General features: G+C 43.6%; 1 protein-coding gene across 1 annotated transcript in view; it reads right to left on the bottom strand.

Moving 5' to 3' along the window:
- Window positions 1-17890, bottom strand: part of LOC147888856 (short-chain dehydrogenase TIC 32, chloroplastic-like) — an 88288-nt gene that overhangs the window by 19843 nt on the left and 50555 nt on the right. The window contains exon 7 of the mRNA XM_087392687.1: window positions 9278-9324. Coding sequence (XP_087248813.1) covers window positions 9278-9324 — 47 coding nt within the window. The remainder of the gene's footprint in view (window positions 1-9277; window positions 9325-17890) is intronic.

The following is a 17890-nucleotide window of genomic DNA, read 5'->3' as shown; positions in this document are numbered from 1 at the left end:
AAGCAGATACAAAACTGAATTCCCTTACTGGGAATGAAATGCACAACTCCCAAAAAACACAGCCAAGCACTGGCTGTAAATGCAACTCATATTTCTGCACTTGCACTGTCAGAAATCTGTCCAAGCATCAAAAACTCTCCAGAATCTGCCAAAAGTGCTGCAAAACACTTCAAGAAAGGCAGTATGAACTGAAAACTCCAAAATTGCTCTCCCAACACAAAAGCCCCAAAATAGGCCCGAAATTGCAACCGGAAAGGGGCAAATTGATTAAAAGCCCCAAATGTTGCAAGAATTGCGCTCTGTCTGCAAAAGCCCCAAATTTCACTGCGAAATTGCAATGTAATTACAAAATCCCCAAATTTCTTCAAGAAATTGTACCGCAAAACTGAAAGCCCCAAATTTCGAGCTTGAAATTGCAACCAGAAAGGGGCAAATTTACCAAAAACCCCAAACTTGCAATTTCTGAACAAAAGCCCCAAATTTCAGACCAAATCTGCAGATCTGTCTACAATGTTTGCTTCACAAGTAACTATGAACCTGAAAATACCCAAATGACTGCAAAGGACTGCAGATGTCTGCTGGTACAATGAGTACAGACGAGCAGATTCGGGATGTACGGAGAAGTACTGATGTACAATGCAATTATATTCGAACTGTACTGAAGCAGGATCTGTACGAAAACAAGTACGACGACCTGTTGTACGGTGTGTACGCGCAAGTACGGTAGTAGCAAGTACAACGCTCGTACAAAAGGTACGGCGACGAATCGTACGTTCGCAGGTACGGACGGCGATTCGTACGATCGCAGGTACGGACGAGGCAAGCGTACGACGTAGACACGTACGTGCCTTCAGGCTGTACGGCGACGAATGTGCAGTACGTGCTACACGGCGCTGGTCTTGCTGTACGGTCAAGTGCGAGCAGTTCTTGCTGTACGGTCAGATGCAGGTACAAGCAAATACGACAAACTGATTGCAGGTATTCTGGTACGGCGTCAGCGCAAATACGTAGGTGCTAGAGTAGCATGTCCGTATGGACCTGTACGAAATGTACGGCACTGTACGGGCGACGAGACTGCAGCTGACGAAAGTACAAGCAGCAAAAGAGAGCTCGCAGGAGCTAGAGTCCGGGAGCAGAGAGCAGGTCCTCGAGCACGATCTGCTCTGATACCAAATGTGAGTCTTTGGGGAGAGAGAGAGAGAGAGTGAGCTTGAGAGCTGAAAGCTTGATAGCTTGGTTGCAATAGAAGAAAGTGAGAGTGTACAACTGAAAGAGTTAGAGATAAGGTTTTGTCCTAGTGACAAAACCTTAGTAGTCACTAACCATAGTTAGTGAACTAACTGCGGTTAGGAGGAAAAACCTCTTAAAGAGGGAAAAGTGCCCCTAACTAGCTTATTAAATTACATTGGTCACTGCTGAATTAAATCTATAATTCTAACAGGGAAGCCATGTCGGAAGGAAGAGAAAATAGAACTGAGAAGGGAGGGTGGATGGGAAAGAATGTAGAGAAGGGGATGAGAAAGACAAGAGAGGGCTGGAGAAGACAAAGAGGCTTGAAGCCTAAGATATCATCACGCCTTCACGGTCTCGTCCCACGAAACGCCTCCTTTCAGCTCTGAAACACTCTCCAAACACTACACCTCTTGCTGGACAACTGAACAGTCCACACCTCGCCACACTCCTCTTCAAACACCTCTAAGTAGCAGCCCTAAACTCCACGCAGTTCAGTGGCTCCAAGTGCCCTCCATGACTCAAGTCTTTAGCCAACCTTTGGCTTTGATACCACGTGAGAGTTCAGTGGAAACTCAACGAAAAAAGAGAAAGAAAGCACCACAAGAACGAGCTGCACAGAATACGAGAGAGAGAGAGAGAGAGAGAGAGAGAGAGAGAGAGAGAGTACAAGGGACCTTAGGAAAAGGCCCTCTATTGCTGCACAAACATCCACAACTGAGATGAATATATAGGGGTGGAAGGGGGGCCTATATATAGCCTCAGCCCCCCTCCAGGAGGTCTACTACATAGGCCTGACCAGGCTGTCATAGGGAGCCCACCAGCAGGTGGTCGGTCCACCCCTACCACTGGCCCAGGTGATCAGCCCTGGGAACCCGACCAAAACAGGTCGGGTTCTACAGCCCAAGGGGTGGCCACGTTGGCCCCACACACTCACCAAAACTAGGTGCGGCCTAGGGGCAAGAATCACGTCAACAAGAAGGTCCAAGAGGGACCCTAAATACCGCCGAACTAGGCCGTACTGATCCATAGCATCTTCAACATGATGACAGCTCCTTGGCGCACCCGTAGCATCCTTTGTCCCAGAGTTGGTTGGGTCCTTCACAAGACCCTGGCAGAGACACATGCCCAGGCATACAACCAACCCAACACCTACTCTAGCCTCACATGAGGCAGGCACATCCACAACAAAGGCCCTCACTCCTACTCTACACATGATACATCAGGAGATGCTAAACTCTAACAGAGCTTACATAGGGTGTGGCAACATTTGATTGGTGGACTCATCTAAACCAGCCCAATGTATTGAGAAAAGTTTGAGCGCCAGCCCCTTCTTTGGCATCCAGAGGTCCATGATGAGGAGTGATGCATGCTAGGGCTGCAGACACACGTGGAGTGGGCACAGTGGGACAGCAGCTCGACTAGATCCTTGTAGGCCATTCTATGGGCTATCCATAGGTGCCACTCATTCCTTGGTATGTGCCTTGTAGGCCTAGTTAATCAGTTAGGTCAGTTGGTACAGTTAATACATGTACCACTTAAGACAGTTAGGACACTTAGTCTAGTTAGGGCACTTAGCCCTAGGGTTTTGTTATGTTGGCTCTCTCTTGAGCCTCCAATCTCACTTTTGCAACAATTAATTACAACATCTCGTTTTTTGTCTCCTCTCCATTTTTAAGCTTCCATTGCTTGCCATAGCCTACAGTGGTATCAGAGTAGGTCGGGAATCCATTCCCTCAGCCATTGACAGCTTTTCCAAGCTGTTTGGCAGCCTTTGGAGCCCTCATTCTTGCTGGTCTACTCAATTTTTTAGGTCTTCTACACACACGAGATCACCTACGCCCTCCACAAGCATTTCCATCGCGAGAACTTTGCTCTTGGCGCGAGGAAGCAGCATTTCGGAGTGTTCTTTGCAGAATTCGGTGGCCTGGTGCAGAAATCGAAGCATTTGACAGGCATTTATTGCTGTACGGATTCACACGTCTGGGCGACGGCCTGTTGTACAAATTCCGTACAGCCGTACGGACTGTACAGACAACTTATGCCTACATTTAATGCTGTCTCGAGCCTGTACGGCACTATACGGACCTGCTGCTGCCTGTTTTTGACATGTAGGGAAGGTGTATGGCCTTTATATGGATCATTGATGTTGTGCAAACTACCTTCGAAGCATTTATTGCAGTCCGGACCTGCCTCGAAGCTTGTGCCAACCATTTGAAGTGTTTGTTCAGCACATTTCTTCATTTCGAGACACATGCTTGGTTTTTGGAGCCATTTGGAGCTTCAGGAGGATCAAAGCCGTGCAAACTGCAATGCTTCTATGGCTAGTGAAGCATTTATTGCAGTCCGGACCTGCCTCGAAGCTTGTGCCAACCATTTGAAGTGTTTGTTCAGCACATTTCTTCATTTCGAGACACGTGCTTGGTTTTTGGAGCCATTTGGAGCTTCGGGAGGATCACAGCCGTGCAAACTGCAATGCTTCTATGGCTAGTGATCAAACCTTTGCTGCCCAACATAAAAACAAAGGCAAAGGCAAAGTTTCAGCTGGTAAACCCCCTCATTCACATGCTGGTCACTCCCATGGCGCAAGAAGAAGAAGAGATGCAACTATTGCAGGAAACCTGGGCACGATATCTCTGAATGTAGGAAGAGAATTGCATCTAAAAGAAAGAGTCTGGTGTTGCAATAGCTGGTTCTCCTAATCCAGAAGATCGACATGAGTCAGCTAATTTTACACAAGACCAACATTGGGCTTTTTTGGTTACATGTCAGTGTGATCTTGATGTTCACGATATTCATGATGCTTGCATGACAGTTTCTGATGTATCTGATGCCTGGTCCTTTGATTGTGGTGCAGCAAGCACATTACTTCCTACAGGAAGTTATTCAACTCACTTGAGCATGCATCTAAGGGGGGGACAGTCACACGTGCCAATAATGCATCATATCCAGTGAAAGGCCTTGGGCAAATTGCTCTTACGTATGTTTCTAGTGGTCTTGTCACTCTAGAGAATGTGCTTTATGTTCCAGGCACTCAGCAGCAAGGCATTGACTTTGAGGAGACTTTTGGCCCCACTTCCTGCATCCGGCTGCAGTTTACATCTTTTCCTACAGCTTGTTATCGGTGCCATCAGGTTGGTCATTTTGCACGGGCTTAACCTTTTGCTTCCAGGACCACTCCTCCTGCTCCTTCCTCAACTATCAAGATTCCTCTACCTTCTCCTACGGTCTCTGCTATGGCTTCACTACATAAGCCTTCTTTTACGGCTCCAAAACACTACTGGAGGAAGGTAGATATATCCAAGAATGATCCTTTTGTTCCTAAAGCAGTTCAGGATCCCTCTCCTATTGAGCACCATCAGCCTCTTTCTCCTCAGGATATGGATGTGCCTCTTGAAGCAAGGATTATACAAGATGTTCCTGCTACCTCTCAGGGTGATACCCTGACTAAAGCTGACATGATGAGTCATGATTTATCCGATGCAGCTCTTTCGTCACACGCTTCTTCTTCAAAGAGTACAGATGTTGATCCAGTTCATATGTCTGTGAAGACTGTGCCAGATTTTGTTCAGGATGTAGCTGTTTCTTTTTCTCTGGAGTCTTTTCATCCTATGTTGCAACAGGTTTTTGACCCTGTGATTCAAAAATTCAGGCTCCCAGCTTATATTAAGAAGAATCACAAGGGCAAAAAACATGTGGTTTTCATTGACGGTGCAATTTCTTCACTGCATCAATTTTTACAAAGCAACAATCTGCAACTGGAGGATGTTGTGTTTGATCCTCCTCCAGTTTGATATTGTAACTTTTTACTTGGCTGCCTCATGAGTTTTCGTCTGAGGCTTTACTTGTAAATTTTTTCTTTGTACTTATTGGTGGGTTTTTACCTCTTTTTGGGGTTTCCCACACAAAAATAAAAGATTTCACTATTAAAAAAAAGCGTGCGTGTAGAGAGAGTGTGTATGTGGTGAGAGCCCCAACTATGGCGTCTTCAGTCCTTGGCCTTCGTTGGTGACCCCGACCTGCCTCCTGTTGCTGCCCTGAGGTCTATACAGCCTCTCCAACTTGCTCGCTAATGCCTTACAGCCAGATGTGGTAGCTTTGCAGGAACATAATCAGCATGTGTATGCTGGACAGCATGGTCATTTTCGTGGTTATGACATTTTCTATGCTGGACAACATTCCTTTTCGGGAGTGGTCTTTTTGATCAGGTATGATCTTCAGCCCTCTGTGGCCTTCAATGATTCACAAGGCAGATGGATGGTTATGCAATGCATTGTACAGGGTGATATCTTTGAATTTGCATCTGTCTATGCTCCTCAATCCTCCCGTCATCGAGGATAGATTTGGGAAGATATGCAGAGGTATCCATGGAGGCAGTATACTTTTCTTTGTGGTGACTTCAACAATGCTCCTCAGCTAGGGGATAATACTTCTAGCCATACACATATGTTGGCCTCTGAGAGGCAGAGCTGGTCAAAATTGTTGTTTGATTTCCAATTTGATGATCTTTGGACAGCATCTTATCCATTACTGCCGGGGTTTACTTTCCAGCACAATGCTCAATCTACATATAAAGCTAGACTGGACAGGTGGTACAGAGTTGATCCTCAGCACTCTGATACTTTTACTACTAGCTTGTCAGTTGATTATGCATTTGTGCATTCTGATCATGCACCTTTATGTTTAAGGATTTCTCTGCATGACATGCCGGATGATCGGCTTCCACACAGAAGGCTCCTCATGGTTAACAATGGTTATTTGGATCATGATCTTTTTAAGGCCATGGTGTATGACACATGTCAACCTCTTTCACCTCAGAGTTTTATTGATGCCGATTAAAGTGCTTTGCAAATAGGGACAGATTTGGGAGTTTTTTTAATACTATGATCTACATCTTGCTATGGAGGTAAACCATCACACAAATCACTAGGAAACATACCATAAATTTGGCCAACTAATCCTTTAAACATGAAACTCTAGACATGCACCCAGTGCCACCCCCTTAGGCAAGAACAAGCACACAATACACTTACTAAATTGGACAAAGAAATTGCTAGAAATAGATAGTAATGCCAAAGACTCTCATCCTTTACAATGAGAGCAAATCAGAATTAAAATCTGAGTTATGGATCCAAAATAGCTTGCTGACATGGCATGACACATTGCAGCCATGTTGATGTTGCAGCCCATGACACGTGGCAGCCATGCTCATTTGGCAACCCATGAACGTGTGATGGTCAGTCCATGAGACTGGGCAGCCATGCTGATGTGACAGCTCATCACATGTGTCATCCATGCCGATACGGCAGCCCCATGACTCGGACATGGCAATGTAAGGAGAAGTGGGAGCATATACCGACACAAGTGAGCAAGAAATTTGTTTAATATCAACCTCAATAGCCAACCAACTTCTGCACTCAATTTGCAGCAGTATTATGCTACATTACATGTGCAGTCCAGCAGCCAGTTTACAGTAATCCCATGCTCAGTTAGCATTCGGTTCAGGCTCAGCTAACAGTTAATTTCGAAGCCAGACATGCAATACATCCTCAATCAGTTTCGGAGCTCAGTTCCAGCTTTAGAAGCAGCCATTCTAAAGCAACTTATAAGTTTCATCCTCATCTCAGTTTAACCTTAACAGCACCTAGATTTCATACTCAGCTAGCATCCGGTTGCAGCAAAGCTACCATATTGCACAAGAAAGTGGAATGAGATCTGAGAGACTGTGTAATCCACGGGAGCCGAATTCTGCTGCAGGATATTGAGGTGTATGCTTCCCTATTATCTCTGACAAATGCCTCATCCCATTTGTGAAGCCAAGGCTCGAAAAAACAAAACATAAAAAAAGGGGCCTATAATTTGAGATATTAGGCTTTTATACTTTGCTTTCTAGTTGTATGACTACTTGGCTCAGGTTCCATAATGCTGTCTCATCTTTTCTCGCTCGAATACTTTCTAACAAGTGTCTCAATTGCAATTTGAAGTTCACCTGAACATCATTGACATGTTCCATTGTAGCATGATTTGTGAGTTGCATTTTCAGAGTTTTCCAATCTTGTGGTTATAGGTTACTTTTGTGTCTCATGTACCAAACAATGCGGTAGATCTTGCACCTAAAAAACTCCCCATTGCTCTGGGTCCAAGGGTGAAGTCTCTGCTTTTTTTATTCTTGGTGCCAATGCCATCTCTCTTCCACACATAGCTTGCCCTACCATCAAGTTGTTGAAATCCTCTCTAAGCAAATTTGAACAAAATGCTCTTCTAGTCAAATCAAATGGCTGTCACCACAAAGCTCTACAAGAAGGTAATTAATGTTGCTTTGCTATCACCACGAAATGTTCCAGCCATCTGATCATACCCTAGACTGGTTCTTTTTGGAATCTTCAGTAGAAGTGTCATTGCTTGGACGTACAGTAGAGTTGAAGAAGTTGGATTATCCTCAGCCTTGAACTTTAGAACTAACCCCTTGGACACCACTATTACCTGCTCTTAGCCTTATGGATACCCAGTCCTCTTGCACCCACACCAAGAGCCTCACTACACAATCTTTAAACATTATATCGTAACTCCATATAAAGACACCGAACCATAAACTAGCATACAAACAACCTAGATGAGTCCAGGCACATGCCCAAACTCATCCTCTAAAATCACAACACAGTGCAGTTTCAATTGCATGATAGTCACTCACAAGGTTGAAAACCATTAACTCCTTACGCATAGCAAGGACTAGCTACTATGACATCCCCACTGACGTCATCAGCGCCCAACAGTGGCTATAGACCATAGTATAAACATATACTCTCACACATACAAATCCACACACCAACTGAGCATCCATTTATACAAAGTCTTCGTACTGAGTTTCTGTCGGCATTCTGGAGGTGAAGGGCAGACTCAACCATGATGAAGGCTAGCACTAAAGGAGAAGGCTAATCAAAAGGTAGTCCAAAATTTCTTCATTCAAGCTACAACTGCTTGTGAACACTAAACGATTTCATTAGTCTCTCCCAGATAAGCATCTAAATCTAGCTGATAGGGCAACACACCACTTAAGATAGAAAGAATTATTGCAAAACTAGCAGGCCGCAACATGGACGAAAACTTCACAAGGTGAAATTTGCATGTCCGCTAATACGGAAGACGCATATACCTAGATGAGTCCAAGCACATGCCCAAACTCATCCTCTAAAAACACAGCATAGTGCAGTTCAATCTCTTGATAGTCACTCATAAGGTTGAAAACCATAAACTCCATCACACATAGCAGGGACTTGCTACTATGACATCCCTATTGACGTCATCAACGCCCAACAGTGGGTGTAGATCATAGTATAAACATATGCTCTCACACATGCAAATCCACACACCCACACATACTTGAGCATCCGTTTATACAAAGTCTTTGTACTGAGTTTATGTCGTGCACTCCGGAGGTGAAGGGTAGACTTAGCCATGACGAAGGCTAGCACTAAAGGAAAAGGCTAATCAAAAGGTAGCCCAAAATCTCTTCATTCAAGCTACAGCTGCTTGTGAAGACTAAACAATTTCATTTTAGTCTCTCCCAGACAAGCATCTCAATCTAGTTAATAGGGCAACGCACACTTAAGATAGAAAGAATTATTGCAAAACCAGCAGGTGGTAACATGGCCGAAAACTTCACAATAACCACTCTATGATCTTCACTAGACCTTGTCAAGCAATAATCTCTTAGACATTATTAATGAATTCCGAAACCTTTCCCAACTTCAATTTGCAAGTTGAAACTATTGGTTAGCCACAAGTGTGAAAGCTAGATCCCTCACGTACTTTTGTTCTAATGTTTGTGTTGAAATCAGAATTCTTATGTAATTCGGCCTATGTGTCCCACTGATGCCAACCAATGTTTAGCAAAGAATATGGAAGAGGAGAGACCATTTGCAATAACTATCGATGTCTTGTATCATAAGTATATTTTAAACCAAACAAAATGTTCACTCACTCTACACTTATTTGAAATCAAACAAAACCTCAGCAACAACTTAAACCCATGAAACAATGGACTTACCTGAGGGATGGACTTCCACAGAAATGATGTAAAGAGTCGCAAAATTTCTGCAAAATGGGATACGCACTAGTCATCCTTTACGATGAAAGCATGAGTCAATGTAAATGATGACAATAAGGTGCCATATTATGAGAAACTGTGTAGATTGCCCCCCAAACAAAAAATAAATAAATAAAGCTCTCAACTTAGCACTAAAATGGGCATTCTAACACCACATTCCATGCATACCATAGTAACGGGGAAACGAAAACGGGGAAATGGGGAACGGAAACGTTTCGGGGTTTCCAGGAGGGCTGAAACGGGGAAATGCCACATCATCAAGGGGGGGTTTAGAAAAAAGTATTTTGAGCTAAGCACACAGATTTAGAATACTGCAGTCTACAACCTACTTGTAACTTAAAACATGGTGCATAACACATACCACAATCTACAAAATTACAACTTTGAAGATAGATAATAGTATAGAACTTAGACTTGTCACCTTAGAACAATGAGGAATAAATGACAAATCTGAAATCAATGAGAAAGGCTAAATAGTAAAGATTGACCAGTTACAAAATGCCAATATTGAATATATGGCTCAAAGTTTCAAACTTCATATATGTCGAAACTTGAAAGTACAAAATCCAAAAAGCCTAGGCTATAAGCCTTAAGGCCATCTGCTACATCAATGATGATATGATCAAAATCTAGAATCCAAAATCCAAATAGCTCAATCCTCAAGCTCCTCCCCCTCCCCCTCCTCCTCCTCGTCATCATCTACTTCCTCCTCCTCCTCCTCCACCTGCTCCTCATCATCATCAGTAAGGGTGTCATCAAGCTTATGAAAACCATTAAACTTGTCATGCATGTACTCCTATCTCATCTTGTTAAACAAGCGCAAGTTTGCATTAACAGAGACAAGATCGTTCGCCCTTTGTGCTTTGAGATGGTCCCTCTTCTTTGTATGGATGTGGTCAAAGCTGCTCCACATGCACTCACAAGAGGAGCTACAACCCTGCTAAGAATCTGAATGGCAAGCAATTGAAGCTCATGGGAATCAGCTCCATTATACTCCCACCAGGTAGCAGACCCAACTCAATACCTGAAATTGCAAAGCTCATAAAATTCAGATGTATGGCAAAGCTCATAAAATCTGAAAATCATAAATCACGACTCAGTAGTGGCTAAATAGTATAATCTGAAAATTGAAATTATAAGATTACCTGTCATGCTGGGCATCTCACCATCCAAATATGCCCTCCTTATTGCGATAACTAGCGAGCTTATCCTTCACTTTCGCCGAGCATCCAGAGTTGGTACCATCTTTTGAAGAGTCACGTTCCAACCACGGACCACTTCTTTATCACTTTGTTGTGCAATTCCCTTGTGTTGAAACTCTGGGTCCAACACAAACGCAACCACATGAATGGGAGAGTAGTATTGCTCACGGCCAAGTACTCCAACACTCTCAACCTTTGAGGATCTTTCTCTAACACTCTGAAATTTTATATCATGCGATCCATCCCCTCATATACTTTGCCAATATAAGGCTTATCTCCATCAACCTTTTTCAGCAACAACACAATTGGCTTACACAAAGCATAGATGTGTGATGTGTCAGCCCAAAAGTCATCGCTGCCTATACACAAGTCATAGACCAACATCCCAACAGCCTGCCTATATGTGGGCCATGCATCACACTCTTGGCTTGTCACAACCTGCTATGCTTTGGCTCCCATCAGAGGCGTATGGCTGAGATGCAGTGCCACATTGATGGGAGATGGATGGAGTGACACTAGGAGCCGCTCTATTCACGACATCATTGCGTACTCGAGAGGGGCCAGCTTTTTCATTAAAGCACTCGATAATTCGGAGGCAAGAAAGTCAGCCGAGACGTTGGCAAGCATTTGGATGTAGGCCATTGAGTATGTTGGGGCACAGCAGGCCATCCAATTTGTTTTTGATGGTGAGAACTCCACAATGGGGAGGATTCTTGAAGAGAAGTACCCTCATCTTGCCTTAACTCCTTGCATGGCACATGGGCTGAATAATCTCTTCAAGGATATTGGTAAGTTAGATTGGGTGAAACCTACTTTTGAGCAAGGTGATCATGTTGTCTCTTTCATCACTCGCCACCACTACATCTTGGCTATTTTTCGCAAGATATCCCCAAAGAAGACTCTCTTGAAGTATTCTGACACACGATTTGCATATAATTTCATCATGCTGAAGCGTCTTTTTAAGCTGAGAGCTCAATTGAGGCAGCTTGTTGTTTCTGTTGAGTGGGATGCATGGTGTGCACGAAACTCTGCAGGGGCTCAGAGATGCAAGTCCATTGTCTTGGGCATGATGCTCGCCTCTTGCTTAAGGTTTCAAAGCATAGCTATTATTTTGATGTTGAGGCTTGTTGATTGGGATAGTCCTTGCATTGGGAAGGTGTATGAAAAGCTAGATAGGATGATCGAGACCATTCAGGGTATAGATGATTTATATGCTTGGAGGAAGGGGGAATTGAATGCTCTTGCAACCTCTCAATGGGCAGAATATCATTCAAATTCGGAGGCTGCAGCCTTTGTTTTGGATCCGGAATTCCAAGGGAAGGGGCAAGAAACAGATAAGGAGGCGGTGCCAAGATGGGAGAAGATATTGAGACGACTTGTCACAAGTGCAAATGATAGGAGGAAGGTGGTGCGGGAGGAGCTATCATATTATAGGCAAGGAAAAGGGCTGTTTGGATTGGAGGATGCACAAATAGACAGGTTCAAGATTTCCTCCACTCGGTGGTGGGAGGACTATGGGGCAGATACTTCATTGTTGCAGGGTATGGACTTCATTGTTGCAGGGTATGGCCATTTGTATACTCAGCCATGGGGCTAGCTCTTCACTTGTTGAGCGGTTGTGGAGTAATTTTGGAAACATTGCATCCAAAAAGAGGAGCAAGCTTGGGGTTCAGAAGGCAAATGACCTTGTATTTGTTAAAGCAAACTTACGTTTGCTTAACAAGTTCAGGGCAGATTGCACTCTTGAGCCATACCTTGGATTTCGACCAAATGAGGACTCCGAATCTGATAATGATGCAGCAAAGATGAACTTGAGCATGAGGATGATGAGGCTCAGCATGATGAGGGAGAGGCCTCTGATACTATGCCACCTTCAAACCATTAGATGGCAGGCCTACACACTCTTTTTTTCTATATACCATGTCCTTGACTCAAGAGTCTTGAGTCCTATTTTGTATTGAGGCATGGCCTCCCTTTCTTGTATTTTGCATATTCTATGCTCTAGCCTCTATGATCCATAGTAATCTGCAATTCTCCGGCTTAAAGCGTTTAAGTTTATGCACATTGCAATTTGCGTTGATGTATATTTCAGTTTTCTAAGGATTTTGTGTCTGTAAAAGTCTAAAACTGAAATGGAAAGCTTAGAGCTGCTGCATCTAGTTATTATTAGCATATTTTGGTATGTTTCCATGTGATTTGATGATGTGTCATATGATGTGGCATTCTCGTTCCCTCTTCCCTCCCGTTCCGACCCCCCACGTTCCCAAAACGTTCCCGTTCCTTGGTAACTATGACATTGACAGCATATTTGCCCATTTCATGTGTTTCTCTGAGAGCTTAGTCTATGTCACAAAGTATCTCAAACTTTGGTGGTCAATCTTTACAATAAAATCTGCACCCAAGAGATAGTGCTTCCATGTATTAATGGATGAATCACAGCTAACAATTCTTTCTCACAGATTCCCAGATATATCTCAGCATCCCGTAGTCTCCGGCTTTCATAAGCCACTACATGGCCATTCCGATGAAGTGCAGCCCCAACACATTGTCCGCAAGCATCACAATCCGCATCAAAAGGCTTGTACAAATCAGGGACTACTAGAATTGGTTCCAGTCAGCCCTTTTGAGTGTATTGAATGCTGTCCTTTGTGGCGCATGCCATCTGAAGGCTGCATTCTTTTTAGTAAAGTCATGAAGTGGAGCAGCCATATCAGCAAAGTGCCTAATAAACCTTCTGTAGTACAAGCGTACTTCATGAACACTTTTCAACTCAGGCCATTCCTGGAAGTTCATCTGAATTTCATTTTTGGAAATGATATGTCCCAAATAGTGGATCTCTCTTCTTGCTATTGGCATAGAGATAATGATTACGCAGCTCTTGAAAAACAGCAGCAAGGTGTTCCTTGTGCTCTTCTTCGGACTTTGAGAAAACTGGGATGTCATCGAAGAAGGTACCAATGACATGTCTATAAGGACAGAAGATAAAATCCATCATCCAATTAAAGGTAGCAGGGGATTTTGTCAGTCCAAACGGCATCACTAAGTACTCATACAGACCAAAAGTAGTGCGGATCGTTGTCTTGTGCACATCCTATGGTTGTATGCAAACTTGATGGTAACCACTTTTCAAATCTATCTTGCTGAAAACTGAAGCTCCATTGAGCACATCGTCTATGCACGGAATTGGGAATCCATTCTTCATGGTCACCTTGTTGAGTGCGCAAAAATCAACACACATACGAAAGGAACCATCTTTCTTATGTACAAGAAGTACAGGGGAACAAAATGGAGAGAAACTAGGCTGAATGAAGCCTTTGAACAGCAAGTCTTGTACTTGAGCCATAATCTCCTCTCTCTGGGTAGCACTGACCTTGCAAGGCAGTCAATTGGGCGGCTCGCTGCCAGGCATCATCTAGTCTCTCAGGGGGTAACTCCCCTAGCAATGCATCTGAGAAGCAATCTTTAAAATTTTCAAGAAACTAAATTTTTTCTCTATCAGCATCATTCAAATCAGCATGCATTTCTAAATCTCTCATCATTCAAATCAGCACGCATTTCTAAATCTCTTTCTTTATGAAAACCATGTACGCTGAAACTGCAAACTTTATTGCCTTGCCAACATAAACATCAGATACAAAAGCGATGGTCTCCCCTCTATGCCTGGCAATGATACGTTGTGCTTTACCTATATGTACAAACTCAAGCACTCTTTCAAGAAGAGACAACTTCAATGCCTGACAATGAAACCAAGGTGTTCCTAGAACTACATCATGATGCTTAAGAAGGAAGATAAAGAAGTCTTCCTGATCTACAAAACTCTCTACATGGACACGAAGCTTCCCAATCAAGGTAGTAACAAGCACAGGGTCCCCATGGAACATATGATTGGCATCTAGGGCTCTACCCAACTCTTCGGTCCTCAATTGCAAGTGCATCATCTGATCTTTTCTCAAAAACATCAAGCTGAAAAAGACCACGAATCAGCATGCCAGATAGTCTCAAGGCATAATCATCTTCTCTGTCTCAGACTGCACACTTGTCATCTTCAAAGACAACCTGAAATCCTCTTTTATTGAGAGAGGACACTAAAAGCAAATTCTTATTGATTCCAGGTACATAAAGCACATCAGAAATTCTGAAATTTGTGCCATCTGTGGCTGTGAGTACAATCTCACCAATACCACGAACTGAATAAGAAGAATCATTTGCACAAGACACCCTTTTTCCAGCGGGTGATGGATGCATAGAATCAAACAAACACTTCTTGGAAGTGATATGTTTGGTGGCACCACTATCAAAGTACCAATTATTCAATGTCTCATTGACATTGAAAGCACACGAATCCTTAGAAGGATCATAACTGCAAGTCAGAAAAGCATAAGAGTCATCCTTAGATGTGGCTGTAATTTCCGGAGCAGCCACTTGAAAATCAGAAATGCAAGTCAAAAAGGCAGTCTTCTTCCACTAAGTTGGGTGAAGCATCACCATCATGTGCATGAGGAGTGACAGCCATACTTGAATCCTTTTTCTTTTCCTTGGCAATTCTTTTCTTGCATTCTCCTATGTAATGACCTGGCTTCTTGCAGTAATGACAAACACCCTTTCTCTTGGGCTTCTCTACATCATTCTTAGCCTTGTGAGAAGCTTGTCCAGAATCAGCTTTATGTTGATGTGTAGGCTGATTTGCATGCTGCTTATGCTGCCCCTTCCCTTTGGGGTTGAATTTTGAAAGCATGGCATGCTCACCAGCTCGTGAAGCTATGTTCGTCCTGGTTTGTTCATCCTGCAACAAAAGTCCTATGAACTCATGAAAGGTGAGAGGGTTGCCACCCCCCCTCAAAGATAAATTCAATGAAGTGTGAAAACCAAGATAGGACTCATGAAGAGAATTCAAAGTGGTAGTGACGATCTCTGAATCTGGAATGATCTCATCAATATTCAACAATAGCTCTCTCAAATCCTGAAGTTTAATGAGGTGCTCAAACATAGAGTCACCCTCATCCATATGAGTATGAGTCAACTCTCTCTTCAAGAAAGAAACCTTGGCATCATTACGGGCTGAAAACATACTCTCTAAAATATCCCAAGCTGCCTTTGAGGTCTTGCTTGACCGAATGTGCGGAATAATAAACCTTTAGACAGACAGAGATATAGCATAAAGTGCTACTGCATCACGTGAATCCCATCTTTTATGTTCCTGTGTGGGAGCAACCGCTGCTGCATCTAGCACTTGTCTTGCACCTTGAGCTTGTTCTCTACCCTTCCTCCACCTTGTTTAGGAGGAGTGGCAGGTGCAACCACATTCTTTGGCCGTGGCTCATTCCCATTGACATAATCCCATAAGTGTTTGCCAATTAAGATATTGCGAACCATAAAACTCCATAAGGAGTAGTTGGTACCATCCAACTTATCCTCCTGTGTGAGGACTCCAAACTCTTCATTGGGATTGTTTCATGCCATGGCTGCCAAAGAAAATGAAGCAAATACCAGCAAAAATTCCCTTCTTGGGAATTAAGGTGCACAATACAAATCCCTTCCGGGAAGTTGATGCAAACTGCCCACTGCTCAAAAAACAGCAAATCAATGGCTCAAAATGCAACAGCCCAAAAGCATAAACTCAATTGAATCTCTGCCAAATGTGCCTGCGAAACACTTGCAAAATATCCAATAGCCCCAAATATAGGAGAATGGGTGTCCGAAACCAAAGGACAGCTTGCTGTCTCGGCCTATCAAAGGCTCAAAATGCACCCAAATAACCTGCAAATGCCCAAAATTTACAAAAAACACTGCAAAGTCTGCAATGTGACTCAAACTGCCGGCAAAGTGTCCAAACACCTCGTACACTATCAAATTGCAGCCCAATCCAAAACTGACAAGGAAATTGCAACCAGAAAAGGCAAATTTTCCAAAAGCCCCAAATCTTAACTACAAATGTGTGCAAATGAGCACACCCAAAACTCCAAATGCACCTGCAAAGAGACGTGCAAATATCCTGCAACAAGCAGTACGAACTGCTTGTAACAAGGACGAGTATAGCGTCTCAGTTGTACCGATGAGAGGATCTCCACACGTGCGGCATACAGCAGACAAGAACAATACGGAACAGTACGGCTATTCGTATCATACAGAATGTACGGATTGCCGTACGATTCTGACGGCGATGTGCATTACGGTACTTTGTATGGTCAAACGGGCCTGTGCGGTGCAAAGTAGTCGAGTCGTCCATACAGCGTACAGACTGACAAGCTTGTATGGATGATGCTAGCAAAACCTGTACAGACATGTAGCGCAGGACCTGTATGAAATGTACGGCGGTGAACAGTACGGCTGTCCATACTATTGTTCGGACGAGCAAGACAAGGCTATGTACGGATTCCCGTGTGGAGCAGGCGATAAACAGAAGCAGGAGCAAGTACGGGAGCAAAGAGACTAGCTTGACAATGGGCTCAAGGTCCGGAAGCAGAGGCAAGCTCTAATACCAAATGAAGGAAGCAAAAGAGAGCAAGAAGAGTGCAAACGTAGAATAGATAAGATCATGGAAAACATACAAGAGGTGAAAGTTTTGTCTAGCTGACAAAACCTAAACCTATCCACTAACTGTAGTTAGGGATCCTAACTGTGGTTAGGGGGGGAAACCTCTAGTGAGGGAAAAGTGCCCCTAACTCACTTATTGACTATACATTGGTCACTCCCATGAATTATGACGATAATTCCAACATTACTGACTTTCCACTTTCTTAAATTCCCAAGGCTTTGCATGCCTTCCTTTCTTCCTTTGGATGATCTCTTCTTTCTAGTCCTATGAGTGGATGTTCCAAAAGAAAAAGATGAAGAAGTGGAACTGGAAGAAGAGGAGGAAGAACTCAAGGATCTATGATGATGACTGGTCCTTTTCTTCCTTTAATGATTCTTCTCTTCATGGCGATCTCTTTTTCTTGCCTTCATGGGGAGGCTTCTTACTTGTCCTGGATACCTCATCTGGAGAGAGGGAAAAGTGGCCTCAAAGATCTCTTTCTGCCCATGCCCTTCCACATTCTCCAAAGGGAACTTGCTCTAGCCCTTCCTCTGCACGAGGATTTTCCAAACTGCAAAACAAAGGGTCTCTCCTAGCCTATGCTAGCTGTGCAAGCAACTCCCTCTAGGAGTTCTCAACATTGAACTACACCCTGCCTGACCCTAGTAGTGTCTACAATCCCCTCATTGGGTGAGTGCGCATGATCCTTTGAAGCCATCACGTCAAGCTCATCCTGAGAATTGTCAACCCTTATACAAAGTAAAATCCTTCAGCAAGAGGTGTATTGCTACACTGCAATTTTGTCCTGACTTCTGCCAATAACTGGCTGTCTACTCA

Source organism: Dipteris shenzhenensis, chromosome 21 (genome assembly GCF_047967505.1).
Source record: "Dipteris shenzhenensis isolate YYH24624 ecotype China chromosome 21, Dip_SZ_1.0, whole genome shotgun sequence".
In the NCBI taxonomy this organism is placed as follows: Eukaryota; Viridiplantae; Streptophyta; class Polypodiopsida; order Gleicheniales; family Dipteridaceae; genus Dipteris; species Dipteris shenzhenensis.
This window is presented reverse-complemented; position numbering and strand designations above follow the sequence as displayed.